Genomic DNA, 17970 nt, shown 5'->3' on the forward strand with positions numbered 1-17970 from the left:
AGCAGGGAGCCTGCTTCCCTTCCTCTTTCTCTCTCTCTCTCTCTGCCTGCCTTTCTGCCTATTTGTGATCTCTGTCAAATAAAAAAATAAAATCTTTAAAAAAAAAAAAAAAAGCAGAAACAGACCCATAAACACAAACACAGAACAAACTGGATGTTGCCAGAGGGGAGTAGGGCGGGGGTGGGAGATGCATCTTCCAGTTATGGAATGAATAAGTCACAGGGACGAGAGGCACATTATAGGGAATACAGTTAATGATACTGTAATAACATTGTATGGTAACAGATGGTAGCTACACTTGTGAGCACAGCATAACTTAGAGTTATTGAACACTATGTTATAAACCTAAAACTAATGTAACATTGTGGGTCAACTATACTTCAATTAAAAAAACAAAAAACAAAAAAAAAAACCCTAGGGGCGCCTGGGTGGCTCAGATGGTTAAGTGTCTGCCTTCAGCTCAGGTCATAATCTCAGGGTCCTGGGATCGAGCCATGTCAGGCTCCCCGCTCAGTGGGGAGTCTGCTTCTCCCTCTCCCTCTGTCTCTGCCTCTCCTGCTTGTGCTCTCTTTCTCTCTCTCTCTCAAATAAATAAAATCTTAAAAAAAAAAAAAAATAGTACTCCAATCTAGCATTGTTTGCCCTTCCATCAGAAGCTAAGCTTATTAAGTAATATTTATTAAACATTTAACTATGTACCTGACACTGAGCTAAGTACATATTTAGTGATTCTTACTAAGATAAAAACTTGTTCACTCCCAATTTTTTAAATAAATTTTGTAAACTTTTTTCATATTTATTGTTAATATTATTTCAAATTCACAGAAATGAAATAATAGTTAAAAGATTGGAAGGGTTTTATTTTTAAGGCTGATAAGAATTTTTTTTTAAGAAAATATGTATTCATTACTGCCTGTCCCCTTTATATATGGTGACCTATTTTCCACTATTATATTACTTTCCTACTTTTTTTTACTGGTCAAACTCAGCAAAGACCAAAATGCCAAGAAAAGTGAAAGGTTAAAAGACCTAGAATGCTCTCAGTATATCCCATCATTATTACTTCTGTCCATCTTTTTTAGCTACCTTATTCAAAGATAGACTCTTGAAAGAAGTATGTTGAAACTATTCACTTACCTCCCCTAAATTAATGGAGAGCCACATAATGCAAAACACTCCTTTCATATCCCAGAAGTCTAATTTAAATGTAGAGATTTTTAAATAAATAGATTCTCAGTGATAGTCATTTGCAGCTTTCAACTTGGTCCCTTATTTCTACAGTGTGATATATGTATCAGGCCTCCCAATTTGCTAATGCCTTTTCGGAATCCAGTCCAGAAAAATATCTGGCTGTAATATTTTATACTATCCCTACAGCCATTCTATCATGTTTCTAACAGGAAATTGCCAATCTTAAAATCCCACTATACCTTCTCCTAAATGAAATTTAAACAAAGGTTCAATATTCTTCCCATAGGATCATCAGAATTAAGTAAACAATGCTGTCATTCTATCCAAACCATTTTTCTTTTTTTCAATTCAAGGTCTCCATTTCCTCTATGAATCTATGCCTGACTTGCTCTACTGGTCCTCCCACTAACCTACCTACCAATGTAATTCAAGAATTCACTCTATAGGGGCACCTGGGTGTTCAGTGGGTTAAGCCTCTGCTTTCCGCTCAGGTCCTGATCTCAGGGTCCTGGGATTGAGCCCTGCATGGAGCCCCACATCACATCAGGCTCTGCTCAGCAGGGAGCCTGCTTCCCTCTCTCTCTGCCTGCCTCTCTGCCTACTCGTCATCTCTGTCAAATCAATAAATAAAAAAAAAAAATTCACTCTATGACATATAGGACTTTCTACTCTATTTCTGTATTTGTTTACTAAACAATAACCTATCCATTAAGCGTTCGAAGGGTAGGAATAGTTTCTATAATACAATGCCAGCTACATGTAAAATACATCATCAAAGTATAGAGAAATTTGTTTACCTGGTTCTTGCTTCATCAGCTCACAGGAATAAGTGATGTTCTCCATTCCCATGGTAAAATAAGGTTGAACTCTTGAAGCTTATAGACTACACTTTTTAGGAAATTCTCACATGATTGCAGGCTCCTCCCCAGGTTTGTGTGCATAACTAACACAGGTCAATAGTGTTCTCCAGCTAACTTAGGCCAGTTGCACTAGGTACTACCATTACATAATTTAATTAAATATTACATAAACCAATGAAATAAAAACACATAATGCAAAAGGTGTACAAAAATTAGGTGGAATGCTTTGGAAAGATTAAGTTAAAAACTGTCAAATCAGAAGCAGGTAAGAAGACTGAAGGCCGGAGAAAAAAATCATGAAAAAGAGCATAAGTTTCTATAAATTACTGCTCAAATGTCTAAAAGCATACTCTACTCTCAAAAACCCTGATACTAAATGTGCAGATGATACACTACAGGAGTGGTTTGAGGAAGAAAAATGATACCGAATTCCAATCAGAGAACCCAATCACAGAGAAAAGATTGGAATAGAAATATTAACAAGTTAATATACATTATTATGTTTAAGTTTAAAAGAGAAACTGTTCAGTGTCATTTATTATTTCCTACCATGACTCACTTTTTCTTTTACCAACTAGATAAAATGGCTTCTACTATACACACACTAGAGGATATTGACTTTCCCCCCAGAGAAAAATTCTAAGCACACCTGAGGGCATTAGGGCAGAAGGTAATACAGCATTAAGGGAAAGTAGCATTAAGCTGGGTTTGAATCCCTGCCCCAAACTTATTTCCCCTATAACCTTGGGCAAGTTAACTAAAGCTCATTTTTCTCATCTAAAAATGAGGTATTAAAATGAAACCTACCTCACCCGGTTTTGCGGATTTACAATTCATGTATTTAGCATGGTGCCTGGCACGTGATAAGGGCTTGGTTAAGTAGCATGTGCACTGCCAGCAAAAGATATGTCTATTCTCAGCTGTTACTTTAAAAAGTTTCAATTTCAAGATTGAGTAATTTAAGCCCCAACTCAAAGATAATATAACACTAGAAGTAATGTAGCACTAGGCAGAGGACTGCATTACTTCTAAATGGTCTTCACCAGAGGGTCTATCAGAATGCCTTGAAGAGTTTTTGTCAAATTCAGAAGCCAGGCTCTATCACAATTTAATCAGGTTCTCCAGGGCTATCTATATATGAAATATGTATGAAAAGTTCCCCAAGTGGCTCTGATGTAAATCACGGATGAAGAACTGCTGTAAGATGATAAAACTATTGATGCTTTAATAAAAAATTACCCAATTAGTACTTAATCAAATGTTAAAAATACCACAAAAAAGACTTGGGCAGATTAATGTAGGAAGTTAGCCAAATAACCAAAATGTATCAGATAGAATTAATATTTGCAGAAACTACTACATAAGCAAGAGATTCCAATCTTCGCAGGGTTTTCCTATGCAAATTATACACATCTGCAAGTTTAAATCAAAACCATGTCACCTCGCCACAAGTGTCACTCCTACTGAAATAAGCTTTTCCGGTATTAAACTTAAGACATACCTCATTAGCACAGCTCGTACCTCAACTTTGTTTTTACATGTTTAGCTTGGACACAAATCTTTAATGTGCTTCCAAAGCAGGGTTTCTTTTTCTTTTAAGTAAACTCTATGCCCAGTGTGGGGCTTGAACTCATGATCCTGAGATCAAGAGTTGCCTGCTACCAACTGAGCCAGCCAGGAACCCCCAAGGCAGGGTATCTCAACCTTAGCATGAATTGATATTTTGAACTGGATAATTCTTGTGGATGGGAGGGACGTGCAGGCTGGCCTGTGTATTGTGAAATATTTAGCAGCATTCCTGGCCATTACCCACTAGATGCCAGTAGAACTCCACCTTACTTCAGCAGTGACAACCAAAATGTTTCTAGACACTGCCAAATGTGCTCTGGAGTGAGAAGGTAAAGTCATTCCCCGCTGAGAACTACTTCCCTTAATATTCTTCCTGCCTGGCTTTCTTCAGTTTTCTTTTTCCCAAGCTAATGTATTATCTTAGTTTTTTCATACAGGACAAAATAAGCAGACCCCCAAAAAAGGACTGGCTGGTGTTTTTTATTGCCAAAATGAGGTGAACTCACACAAGTACTTCTCACGTGGCTCTCTATCAGCAACACACTGGCAGAACTGGGTTTGAATGCCATTCAAGCACTTACCAGCAGTGTAGTCTTGAGCAAGTCACTTAATCTCTCCAAATGTTTCTTCATCTGCAAAATGGGAATAACAATATCTACTTTGTAGATTTGCTATATTAAAGATAATTTAAGTAAAATAGTACTTATGCCTGATACATGGAATTGTAATAAAAGACAGCTATTATTATATTACTACCACAAAGGTGTATAACAATGAAGGATATTGCACAACCTCCACAGTGCTCATAGCAATACTCCAACTTCACTGTGCATTAGTCACCTGTGATATTAAAAACTGAAGATGCCTAGATCCCACCCTCCAAGAGGTCCAAGGATAACGCTGAGAAAAACTGGCTGAGCTTTTCCTTTAGGTTGAACTTGACTCTGGTGTACATTCATGTTGTAAAACTCTGCAGCATTCTAAGACCCAAGAAAGAAGCAATTCATGAAAATAACAACCATATAAAATATTTCTCATATAAAACAAAAACTACTTTCAAATAGTGACGTTTTAACAGTTTATTTTGAATGTCATTTAAAAACAAAGTTAAAGACAATCTGAGAAAAAATTGCACAGAATATACTCATTAAATAAGTATGGTGATTAAATCAAAATAAGGAATATATGTTTTCTTCTGCAATTCCGGAAATAAGTTCTGCTGTCCTGACGGTTCTTATACTTCCAAAAAGGGGGAAAAATCATGGCAATTAAAGCTGCCTCTTAATCATGTAAATATACAGTAGAAATCAAAATTTTCTGTTCTTCCCAATAAGTCAGTTTCGATCTTCAAACTGTGCCTTGTTTTTTAAAAGATATGATGCTAGAAATTCAATGGGATTTGGTGGTCTGTAAGGGAAAAGAAATCCAAAGTTTAGAAATTTATATTCTAAGCATATTAATTTAAATGTACTGTCCCATAACAAAAACACATCTTTTTCAGCCTAATTTTCATTTTACTTTCAAAGGCCATTTGTGGTAAATATGGTGAATGAAATACGCAAGTAAATTAGTCAACAACATAGTGAAAAGAGACTGAAAGTTTTGTTATGGCTTAAATCTGGTTATAACACAATTCTAAAACACGAGTTTCAAAAATGTAATTTTTGGCAATGGGATGACAATTACGCGGGGGGGATAATGACTTAAAGGGGTCACGAGGGAGAATTCTGGGATCCTGACAGTATACAGTTTCTTGATCTGAGTCCAAGTTATATGGCTACATTCAGAATATTCTGAAAACTCATCGAACTGTACACCTATGATATGCACAATTTTTCCTGCAGCTATTACTTTTCAATAAGGGTACAAAAACAATATAGGAAAATGGCTACAGCATCACTGAGACAAGTGGATGAACTCCCAAAAACTAATCAAAGGATTCAATATTCATTTGGACAAAAAAGTACTGGTATGTTTCTTTTTAAAAAGGCACCTCTCAGGATGCCTGGGTGGCTCGGTTGGTTTCAGTCCAGGTCATGATCCTGGAGTCCTGGGATCAAGCCCTATATCGGGCTCCTTGCTCAGCAGGGAGCCTGCTTCTCCCTCTGTCTGCCACTCCCCCTACTTGTGCCCTCTCTCTGACAAGTAAGTAAAATCTTTTTTAAAAAGAAACAAAGTCACCTCTATTTTACTTCAAATACTTAAATCAATAATAGTTCTAATACTGCTAGCACACAGTGCAACTGAGAAGTTAAACATATTTTAAAATTAAGAAGTGGCAAGGGCATCTGGGTGGCTCAGTTAAGCAGTTAAGCATCTGCCTTTGGCTCAAGTCATGATTCCAGGATCCTGGGTCTCAGTCTGCTTCTCTCTCACCCCCTGCCTATTGCGCTGCCTACTTGTGCTCTCTCTGCCAAATAAATAAATAAAATCTTTAAAAGAAATTAAGTGGTGGGAGAATGGGGAATTGGAAGAAGGTGCTCAAAGGTACACACTTCCAGTTACAAGATGAATAAACACCGGGCTATGATGTACAACAGAATGAGCACAGCTAACACTGCTGCGGGATAGAGAGCAAAGTTGTTAAGGGGAGTACCTAACAGTTCTCATCACAAAAATTTCTTTTTTATTTTTTTTTCCTTTTTATTGCATCTAGGTGAGATGGTGGGTGTTAACTAAACCCACTGTGGAATCATTTCCTAATATATGTAAATCAAACTACTATCCTATATGCCTTAGGCTTATACAGTGATATATATTAATTATTTCTCAATAAAACTAGGAAAAATGTTAACAAAAAAATATATTTCATATTATTACTTTTCCTTAAAGTATTCTTGCTAAGAAAACAAGTCAAAAGACAAAAAGCTGGGGGAATCAGCTATTTAAAATCCTACTATGAAAAGGCATATTTAGGATTAATTTACAATGATCTCAAAACATTCCCTTAGATTTTAAACAGTCTTTTGAACTTCCTAGACATAAACAATTTTTCACATATTTATGATTAATTTCATGAATAATTTTGCCAGAATTCCTTACTTAAAAAGTGTATTTACCAACAGCATGTTACTTAAAAACTTCAAATTTTTCCTTCTAGCATTTAAAGCAATATTTATAATCCCCCTATATCAACCTTCTGTAGATAAAGAATAAAAATATATATAAAAGATACCCTTTTTTTTTTATTTATTTACTTGACAGAGAGAAATCACAATTAGGCAGAGAGGCAGGCAGAGAGAGAGGAGGAAGCAGGCTCCCTGCGGAGCAGAGAGCCCTATGTGGGGCTCGATCCCAGGACCCTGGGATCATGACCTGAGCCGAAGGCAGAGGCTTTAACCCACTGAGCCACCCAGGCACCCCAAAAGATACCCTATTTTAATTAACAGTATTAGAGCCAAGACATATCCTGCAGTCATAAACAAATTCTATTTTATACACATAACCAACTTACGAAAACATTTTTCTTATTGAATTTGCTTATACAAAAAGAACTTAGGTAGAATTACAAGGAAAAAACATGTACAGAAAAAAACTTGTGATGCTGTTAACAAAGAAATATAAATCAAAATAGCTTGGCAAAACAAGTTTATAATAACACTCATGCTGTTGAGGTTATGATAGTGGAAGAAATTTGAGGACAAACTTTTGGACAGAAAAGTGATTTTATGTGTCAAACACTATAATAGTCATGTTCCTCAAACTAGCAAATCAACTCTTGGACATTTATCATAAGAAAGTAATTAGGAGCCCCTGGGTGGCTCAGTCATTAAGCATCTAACTTCCGCTCCCACTTGGGTCATGATCACCGACCCTGGGACCGAGCCCCACATCGGGCTCCCTACTGGGGGGGGGGGGGGCAGGAAGCCTGCTTCTTCCTCTCCTACTCCCCCTGCTTGTATTCCCTCTCTCACTGTGTCTCTGTCAAATAAATAAATAAAATCTTTTTTTTTTTTAAAGAAAGGATTTTTTTTTTTTTAAGATTTTACTTATTTATTTGACAGAGAGAGAGATCACAAGTAGGCAGAGAGGCAGGCAGAGAGAGAGGAGGAAGCAGTCTCCCTGCAGAGCAGAGAGCCCGATGCGGGGCTCGATCCCAGGACCCTGAGATCATGACCTGAGCCGAAGGCAGCGGCTTAATCCACTGAGCCACCCAGGCGCCCCTAAAGAAAGGAATTAAACAGGGGTGCCTGGGTGGCTCAGTTATGTGTCTGCCTTCAGTTCAGGTCATAATTCCAGGGTCCTACTCAGTGGGGAGCCTACTCAGTGGGGAGCCCTCTACTTCTGTCCCTCCCCCCACCTCTTGCTCTCTTGAGTATGCTCTCAAATAAATAAAATCTTAAAAGAAAAATTAAACAAAGGCAAAAGAAGCATTAAAACATATAAAGTGCCTGCTAATTTACATTAACAAAGAAAATTGGACCTAAGTGTTCTACAATGAGAAAATTGCTAAGTTAATTGCAGTATTGTTATAATTATAATATCATCACAAAGGCTATGCAGAGATAAGGAAAAAGTTTTAAGTTATAATATAAGTAAAAAGAACACATATAATTACACATATACCATGACTCCAAAGCTTTACAAATAGACATATGATCCAACACCAGTAGAGATAAATCAAAGTGTCTGAACTGATGAGATTATGGCTGACTTATTCTTAATTCTAACATCCATAAATTTCTTCTATTTTAAAAATAACACTACTAAAGATATTCCTTTTTTTCAAACTAATGATATTTCAATTGGGGAAGTCTTTATTTAGCTTTCTCTGGTAACTCCACTTGCAGACATTATCATCTTACCTTTCTTTCGCAAGCACAGCAAGTCCCTGTAATAAAATAGGCACAACTGTCTGATCCAGGTAGGCACGAGTTGGCAAAGACTGGAGATCCACTTTCTGTTTTGATGACTTTTCTGCATTAATCTTCTCGTTGTCTACTATCCTCTAGTAGATTCAAAAGACATGCATATATATTACAAATAACTAGATTATTCTGAGTGCTAAACAAAAATTAATGGACATATGACACTAATAAAAAAGGTAAATCAATGACTAGAAAGCTGATACCGAACAGCAAATCTCAAATAAAATCAGATCCGTCTCTAAATTCCATTTAAACTTTTCCTCTCTGAAGGCAACACAGTATCTCATTCTTTTATTTACTTACTTAAATTAAGTAGGCTCCATACCCAATATGGGGCTTGAACTCAGGAGCCTGAGATCAAGTACCGCACATGCTATGGACTGAGTAAGTCACACATTCCAGTATCTCCAGATCCTACTCCTTCTCCCTTTCCTTCTGCCTGTTTAGGAGTAAATGCAAGTGCTTTCTTTTTTTTTTTTTTTTTTTTTTTTTTTCAAAAGAATACCTTCTTACACTATGGTTCAAAAAATCAGGACAGGACACTAAGTAGCACTGAATCACTGAGAAAGCTAGACCTGTTTCAATTCTTTCATTATAGACAGTATCAAAGACTCACTTTGGCATTGATAGGTCTGTAACACTTCTGTAACATTTGCTAAACTCTCTTAACCCAGAGAGCAAGCAGAGCTTTCCAATGGCAATAGAATATACGTAAAATTTATTACCACCATTTTGTATTCAGTTTTCATTGTTATGGTTATCCTCTATCAAAATGGGAATGGTTTTCCATTTTTTTATTTTTATTTTTTTTTAAACTATAGCATCTCTTTTTTTTTTTTAAGATTTTTTATTTATTTATTTGACAGACAGAGATCACAAATAGGCAGAGAGGCAGGCAGAGAGAGAGGAGGAAGCAGGCTCCCTGCTGAGCAGAGAGCCCGATGCGGGGCTCGATCCCAGGACCCTGGGTTTTCCATTTTTTTAAAAGAAATGCCTTCGTGATTTTTTTTTTAAAGATTTTATTTATTTATTTGACAGACAGAGGCCACCAGTAGGCAGAGAGGCAGGCAGAGAGAGAGGGGGAAGCAGGCTCCCTACTGAGCAGAAAGCCCAATGCGGGGCTGGATCCCAGGACCCTGGGTTTTCCATTTTTTTAAAAGAAATGCCTTCGTGATTTTTTTTTAAAGATTTTATTTATTTATTTGACAGACAGAGGCCACCAGTAGGCAGAGAGGCAGGCAGAGAGAGAGGGGGAAGCAGGCTCCCTACTGAGCAGAAAGCCCAATGCGGGGCTGGATCCCAGGACCCTGAGATCATGACCTGAGCCGAAGGCAGTGGCTTAACCCACTGTGCCACCCAGGCACCCCAACCTTCGTGATTTTTAAAAGTGAACAGAATTGGGGCACCTGGGTGGCTCAGTGGGTTAAGCCGCTGCCTTCAGCTCAGGTCATGATCTCACGATCCTGGGATCGAGTCCCGCATCGGGCTTTCTGCTCAGTGGCGAGCCTGCTTCCCTCTCTCTCTCTCTCTGCCTGCCTCTCTATCTACTTGTGGTCTCTCTCTGTCAAATAAATAAATAAAATCTTAAAAAAAAAAAAAAAAAAAATGAACAGAATTGGGGCACCTGACTGGCTCAGGTGCCAGTCAGGTGCCTGACAGCTTCTGCCTTCAGCTCAAGTCATGATCTTAGGGTCCTGGGATCGAGCCCCGCATTGGGCTCTCTGATCAGCAGGGAGCCTGCTTCCCCCTCTCTCTGCCTGCCTCTCTGCCTACTGGTGGTCTCTGTTTGTCAAATAAATAAATAAAATCTCTGCTCAGTGGAGAGCCTAGATCCCCCTTTCTGCCTACTTGTGATCTCTCTGTCAAATAAATAAATAAAATCTTTTTAAAAAATAGAATAAATAAAAGTGAACAAAATCAAGAAAAATATTAAGTAAACGATAGCCAAAAAATGGGGGAAATTACTAATCTGGAAAAGATCATTAATATGATATTTAAATCATGTTTAAGATACAACTTATAATTTCTACTCCTAAAGAATCCCCAAATTTTAGGTCTTTGACATAGATTCATCTGACACCCAGAACATCAAAAACTGCTTTATTGAAAAACTTCGCATTCTTTTACAAATCAACCATTTTAGAAACTTAGAAGTAAGAGCCTATCTAAAATGCAAAACATTGGGGCGCATGGGTGGCTCAGTGGGTTAAGCCTCTGCCTTCGGCTCAGGTCATGATCTCAAGGTCCTGGGATCAAGCCCCACATCAGGCTGGCTCTCTGCTCTGCAGGGAGCTTGCTTCCTCCTCTCTCTCTGCCTGCCTCTCTGCCTACTTGTGATCTCTGTCAAATAAATAAAATTTTAAAAAAATAATAAATAGGGGCGCCTGGGTGGCTCAGTGGATTAAGCCACTGCCTTTGGCTCAGGTCATGATCTCAGGGTCCTAGGATCAAGCCCCTCATTGGGCTCTCTGCTCCACAGGGAGCCTGCTTCCTCCTCTCTCTCTGCCTGCCTCTCTGCCTACTTGTGATCTCTCTGTCAAATAAATAAAACAAAAAATTAAAAAAAAAAAAAAAGATTGTCTCCCTCCCTCTCCCTCTGTGCCCTGCTCATGCTCATATTCTTTAAAAAAAATAAATAAATAATAATAATAATAAATAAAAGGCAAAACATTATTAAGAACATTTTCATTTAAATGAACTTCTGGGGTCACCTGAGTGGCTCAGTCAGCTAAGCATCTGCCTTCGACTCAGGTTATGGTCCTAGGGTCCTGGGATTGAGCCTCATATCAGACTCCCCCCTCAGCAGAAAGTCTACTTCTCCCTCTCTCTCTGACCCTCCCCTAGCTTGTGCTCACTCTTTCTCTCTCTCTCAAATGAATAAATTTTTAAAAATAAAATAAAATAAATGAACTTTTGGGGCACCTGGCTCAGTTGGTAGAGCGTGCAATCTTGATCTCGGGGTATGGGCTCGAGCCCCAAACTGGGTATAGAGATTACTTAACAATAAAATCATTTTTAAAAAACTGAACTTTAACTTCAATCATACTCAAACTGAATATAAATGAGTCAACAACAACAACAAAAAAGAAAACATTTTCTAGACTTAGTTTTTTTAGACAATTTTATTTTGTAAAAAGTGGTAAAGAAAAAAAAAACTTTAATCATATACCTAAAATATATATATAGACCATGGTTTCCAAAGATAGTTCCCACAACTATGTCTACCAACTATTCTAATTTTGCTCATTTTCCATCTTTTTTGAGATTTATAATGTTTGAGACAATAATGTTCTATACCTAACCATTGGTAAAAGTTATTCACTTGTTCATGGATTAAGAAATTTATTGTTTCTTGGTAAATTTTAACAGATAATACTCATATACAACAAAAACTAACCATTTACATGACATTCCAATGCCTTCAATAAGAACAGCAACACCTGAACAATTCCTATAGATTTTATAATAAACCTCTTGACCAAATCCTCTCATTTTTTAATTCAAATATTTAATATCTACTTTGTGCCAAATGCCATGATTAATTTTAGTTGAGCCCAAATACTGAATTAATCTAAAAAAATATATATCCAAATTACCACCCCCCCAAAAGGTAAAAGGTGTTAACAGTATATAACAATAATCACAAAAATGGGAAAAAGTAAGGGGAGCCCTAGGATTGTCCCAGCTTACTGCTTCCTGCCTCGAAAACTTATAGGATGCTTCCTGCCTAAAAAACTGATAGGATGCAAAGAAAACTTATAGAACCAAAGCAGAGCCCAGAAGTCTCCCTGAGCTGAGAAGCCAGACTTGAAATTTCAGGGAGATCAAGACAACTAGAATTTTTAGGACAAAGTATTGCAAGGTGCATGGAGAGGAGAGAGATGTGCAGAAAGAGACTAAAGAGATTGCCTAGCAGTCTTCAAGTGAATACTCATCCAGGTACGCATAACAGTAAACTATGCAACGCCAAGGAAAAAAAACACCTAGAATGAGCGGGAGACATAATCCCTACAGCTTATCCAAGGCCGGGAATAGTTCATGTTCCTGTGACCCCAAATTGGAAAACTGTAATACATGGAACACTGGGGGAAATGAAAGAGAAGGATATCAGGCCTAAATTAAAGGCTGGTCTTGTTCTTGTTCCCCCTAACAAAGCTTAAAGCAAACCTCAAAAGAATCAAACTGTTCCTCAGTAACTTAAGTGTGCCCTAGGACAAAGCTCAAGAATGTCTGAAGGAGAGTGCCTGGGTGGCTCAGCCAGGTGAGTGACTTGCCTTAAGGCTCAGGTCATGATCCTGGAGTCCCAGGATCGTGTCCCATGTCAGGCTTCCTGTTCGGTGGAAAGTCTGCTTCTCCCTCTGACCCTCCCCTTTCTCCTGCTCTCACTCTCTCTCTCTCTCAAATTAAAAAACAAAAACAGGGGCGCCTGGGTGGCTCAGTGGGTTAAGCTGCTGCCTTCAGCTCAGGTCATGATCTCGGGGTCCTGGAATCGAGTTCCGCATCGGGCTCTCTGCTCAGCAGCGAGCCTGCTTCCCTCTCTCCCTCTCTGCCTGCCTCTCTGTCTGCTTGTGATCTCTGTCAAATAAAGAAATAAAATCTTTTTTTTTTTTTTTTTTTTTTAAAGATTTTATTTCTTTATTTGACAGAGAGAGATCACAAGTAGATAGAGAGGCAGGCAGAGAGAGAGAGAGGGAAGCAGGCTCCCCACTGAGCAGAGAGCCCGATGCGGGACTCGATCCCAGGACCCCGAGATCATGACCTGAGCTGAAGGCAGCGGCTTAACCCACTGAGCCACCCAGGCGCCCCAATAAATAAAATCTTAAAAAAAAAAAAAAAGTTAGAAGGAATACAAAAATAAAAATAACCAGTACCCAACAAGGTAAAATGCACAATGCCCAGCCTCCAATAAGAAATCACCATACAGGCAAAGAAGCAGGATATATTACCCATAATGAGGGAAAAATTCAACCCATAGAAACAGACCCAGAAATGATACAGATGATAGAACAGGCAGTGCTATTAACCAGTTATTATAACATCTTCCACACCTTCAAGAAGGGAGAGGAAAACATAAGTAAATCAAGCTTACAGAGTACTTTTGAAGAAATAATGGCTGAAATTTTTCCAAATTTCATGAAAACTCTAAAAAGTCACAGATCCAAGAAACTCGCCAAATCCTAAGCACAACACGCATATTTTTATTTAAAAACTACACAAAGACATATCATAATCGAATCATTTAAAATCCATAATAAAATCATAAAAGCACCAAAAGAATACACTTTAAGTATGTAGAAGCAAAGAAAGGAGTGATTGCAGATATCCTGTCAGAAACAATGTCAGCCAAAAAGACAGTGGAGCAAATCTATACCTAGCAAAAATATCTCAGCAATAAAGACCAAAAAAAAGGACAAAATAATGATTTTTCAAACATTCAGAAGTTTGAAGAATTCCTTACCAGCAGACCAATACTACAAGAAATGTTAAAAGCAGCCCTTAAGGCAGAAGGAAATCTGGATTTACACAAAAGAATGAAGAGTCAAAGGGCACTTGGGTAGCTCAACCAGTTAAGCATCTGCCTTTGGCTGAGGTCATGATCCTGGGTTCCCAGGATCGAGCCCCACATTCAGCTCCCTGCTCAGCAGAGAGCCTCCTTTTCCCTCCCCCCCCCCCCGCCCCGCTTGAGAATGCTCTCCCTTTGTCTCAAATAAATAAAATCTTAATTTAAAAAAAAAGGAAGAGGGGCGTCTGGGTGGCTCAGTGGGTTAACCCTCTGCCTTCAGCTCGGGTCATGATATCAGGGTCCTGGGATCAAGCCCCACATTGGCTCCCCTCAGCTCCCTCAGCTGAGAGCCTGCTTCCTCCTCTCTCTGCCTGCCTGTCTACCTACTTGTGATCTCAAAGAGTCAAGATGGCAAATATGGTAAATGGTACGTATGTGGGTAACTGTGAAATATTCCTTTCTCTTACTGTTTAAATCTTTTAAGATAATTAACTTTTTATTTTTCTTAAAAGTTTAACTACAGGATTTATAACATAAATAGAAGTAAAATATGTAACAGCAGTACAAACGCCAGTTGAGAGAAAAATGGGAGAATATTGTTGTAAGGTTTTGGTTTTTTTTTTTTTTTTAAGATTATTTATTTAAGAGAGAGAGAACAAGCAGGAGGAAGGGCAGAGGAAGAGAATCTTTCAAGCTCCTGCTGAGCTAGGAGCCTGACTGGGGGCTGGATCCCCCAACCCAAGAAATCATGACCTAAGCTGAAACCAAGAGTCCAACGCTCAACCAACTGGGCCACCCAGGCCCAGTTTTTGTAACCCTTTTTGTAAGGTTTTTGTACTAAACACAAAATGAAATAATACCACTTGAAGGTAAATTTGTGAAGTTAGAGTTGCATGCTATAAACCGTAAAGCAAGCACCTAAAAAGAAATTATAACATATAAGCCAATAAAGGAAATAAAACAGACTAAGAGAAAAAGTAGCAGCAGCTATAGACTAGTGGTTTCCAGACTTTCAAATACCATAACAAATTAAAGATTACACAATGAACAAAGGGACTAACATAGGAATGTTTACTCTATTTTGCCAAGTAAAAACTTACAAATAAATAAACTCTTATTTTACTACCATTAATTCATAAAGAATAGGCAATTTAAAATTACAGAAGCAGAAGACTGATCACCGAACAATATATCATTATCAAACACTCCCCTGCTCACACCTTTTTTCTCATTTTACCAGGGAAATTGGTCTGAGGACCTGAGAAAGACTCTCGGAATCACTGCTCTAATGTATCATGACTCTGCCTTCATATACAAGCACCATCAAGAAAAGACTGCTGACATGATCTCGGGGTCCTGGGATCGAGTCCCGCATCGGGCTCTCTGCTCAGCAGGGAGCCTGCTTCCCTCTCTCTCTCTCTCTCTCTCTCTCTGCCTGCCTCTCTATCTACTTGTGATCTCTCTCTGTCAAATAAATAAAATAAAATCTTTAAAAAAAAAAAAGAAAGAAAGAAAGAAAGAAAAGACTGCTGATGGGGCGCCTGGATGGCTCAGTTGTTAAGCATCTGCCTTCAGCTCAGGTCATGATCCCAGGGTCCTGAGATCTACCCTAAGTCAGGCTTCCCGCTGGGTGGGAAGCCTGCTTCTCCCTCTCCCACTCCCCCTGCTTGTGTTCCCCATCTCACTGTCTCTGTCAAATAAATAAAATCTTTAAAAAATAAAAAATAATAAAAAGTTTAAAAAAAGACTGCTGATGACTATAAAGAAGTTTCTTAAATTAACAGAACACAAAGTGGTGTAGAGGATCTTCACCAGGTTCAATTAAAGATTACATTATGAAAAGACGTTCTCTTCTTAATACTGATATCAAATGCAGAAACATTCCTAGAAATTTCATAAGGCACAGAGTGGTCATTCCACATGTCAGGGAACTCAAGATTATCAACACAACTTAACTATACCTCAAAAATGTCAACCTCACTGGGTTTAACACACAGCCCTCCACTTATTTCGTGGTGACCTTACACAAGTTTCTCAACTTCTCTGAGCTTTACAGGACTGAAAATACATAAAAACTACTTAGCAGTGTGCCTGGCACACAGTAAAAGTAAAGAAATGTTAGCAGCTGTTACTATTATTACTCTGCTTGGTAATACTCCTAACCACATTTATCCAAATTTAATCACTGGCAATGTCTTCTCCCCTAGCCCCCCAGTAAAACACACATATCCCCCAGAAACCTATTTTCCTAACCAATTCCACCCAGCTTTGGCTAATTCATTTGTCCTCGCATTTATTCATTCATTTACAAACAACTTCTACATTTAAACAACAACCTCCTGGCACTTATATGAAAAAGCTCTTAAAAAAATATACCTCCTTTTTATGTTTTTCACATGAATTCTTTGAGTTCAAACTTAACTACGTAAGGCAAAAACAATGTCTATGACGTGTGTTATACCTTCCAATGGCATCTACTACTGAACATAAAGAAATCAACATTTATTAAATGTTGACTCCACCAGCACACTATTCTACTACAAAGACAATGGGTGCAATTTTAATGTGCACTTTTTCCAAAGCATATTCCAACAGATTCATTAATACCCACCCAGGAAAATGATTGTGCCATTAGTAATGCATGTTCGTTTCTTTATATCATTTTCAGAAGTTCAACCTCTTGACTCAAAACTAATTTGAACGTCCGTTTACCACGAAGTATAAGCACCGCTAATAAAACAGGCTACCCATAATCTGATACTATTTAGTTCATGCTGATAAAGTTTTCCCTTGTGCAAAGCAACCTAGTAAAAATGGATCCCAAGTTTTCTCCAGCTCATAAGAGACGTTCAGATACGGCATAAGACCCGGGCGAATTACCTCGACATTATCTGTGAGACCGTACTCAGAGTGAGGGTTTTCTGCAACCTAGAAAACAAAACACAGGTCACTGAGACGTGAGCCACCCCTCCACGCTACACACCGCCACCCTGAAGCCAGGGCCTCCCGGTACCTGCGTCTGTCCCTCCAGCATCTGCTCTGGCTCCATGGCGGACCCTGCAAGTCACAATCCCCGGAAACCAGTCTTGGAAAACAAGAAGAACCGTGAGTTACCCGGGAGATTTCAACACGAAGATGCCAGGATGGAGTCCAGCCCAGCCCCCGACCCCGCCCCTCACCCCCACCTGGGCGCGGGAGCACCCGGAGCAGTAGAGGAGCAAGGTGGGACAGTCCAACACAGGGCGCCCGCATCAGGTCCGGAAGCTCCGCAGCTGTCCCAAGAACCTACAAGAGGTGGAAAAAGTGGGGGGAAGGGAGCTGATTACCCGCGCCCAAGCCGCTGGTTCTTAAGAGCGCTGCACCGCTCCACCAACTCCCAGCACAAACCGCTTCAGTCGTAAGTGACGGATGTCGCACAACCGCCGCGCCTGCGCAGAACTCCTCGGCTGGTCTGGGCGAGGGAGGTTTGGGTTCTGTGCTGAGTCTACTTTTCCCTGTGTGATCGACGGAGTGGCAAAAATCTGACCCCAGAGGTTGCGGGAGGCTAGTTCTTCAACCTGCCTACCCCAGGCGAGCAACAACCCAGCTGCAGACGCAGTGACCACTGCAGCTCGCAGGGGTTCGACCCGCGCATCTCTTAGTGCTGCCTGAGGTCTTCCGCGGAAGCTCTGCAGCGTGGAAGCGAAATCATCCATCCGCTGGGTGATTTTTACAAAAAATCAGACTCAAGCTAAGCAGTCTACGAAAGAATGTCAGTGTTTTATTCTAAAAAGGTGGGGGAAGAAGCAGTATTTGGGGATTTCATGGTAAGCTTTGATCAAGTCCTTAAATCTGTGAATATGCGATGTTAATGCTACCTTCCATTTGTATCAAAGTTAGCAAAAAGCAACTGGCTTTCCAAAGTGTGATACTGTTGATACTATTGTATTTGTAAAAAACACAAAGGATGATTTGCCTCCTACATTTGTAAATAGCAAAG

At 39.1% G+C, this 17970-nt stretch overlaps 1 protein-coding gene across 2 annotated transcripts; it reads right to left on the reverse strand.

Moving 5' to 3' along the window:
• Positions 1-4684: 4684 nt before the first annotated feature.
• Positions 4685-17394, reverse strand: DPY30 (dpy-30 histone methyltransferase complex regulatory subunit). Of its 2 annotated transcripts, none has more exons than XM_045978880.1 (5): positions 17318-17394; positions 17005-17076; positions 16872-16919; positions 8426-8568; positions 4685-5027 (listed from the first exon to the last, which is right to left on the reverse strand). In XM_045978880.1, the coding sequence occupies exons 2-5, from the start codon at positions 17038-17040 to the stop codon at positions 4955-4957; spliced, it is 300 nt and encodes a 99-aa protein (XP_045834836.1). In that variant the 5' UTR covers positions 17041-17076; positions 17318-17394; the 3' UTR covers positions 4685-4954. The 2 variants fall into 2 exon arrangements, with proteins under 2 accessions (XP_045834836.1, XP_045834835.1); XM_045978879.1 differs by lacking the exon at positions 17318-17394 and adding an exon at positions 17177-17311.
• Positions 17395-17970: the final 576 nt, after the last annotated feature.

The sequence above is a fragment of the Meles meles genome, chromosome 15 (genome assembly GCF_922984935.1).
Source record: "Meles meles chromosome 15, mMelMel3.1 paternal haplotype, whole genome shotgun sequence".
Classification (NCBI taxonomy): Eukaryota; Metazoa; Chordata; class Mammalia; order Carnivora; family Mustelidae; genus Meles; species Meles meles.

Excerpts from the sequence above, each read along its gene's own strand:
- DPY30 (XM_045978880.1), bottom strand. The coding sequence starts at position 17,040 with ATGGAGCCAGAGCAGATGCTGGAGGGACAGACGCAG. Across the intron at positions 16,920-17,004 it reads TGCTGGAGGGACAGACGCAG|GTTGCAGAAAACCCTCACTC; the intron begins GTACCGGGAGGC and ends TTTGTTTTCTAG. Across the intron at positions 8,569-16,871 it reads GTCTCACAGATAATGTCGAG|AGGATAGTAGACAACGAGAA; the intron begins GTAATTCGCCCG and ends TGAATCTACTAG.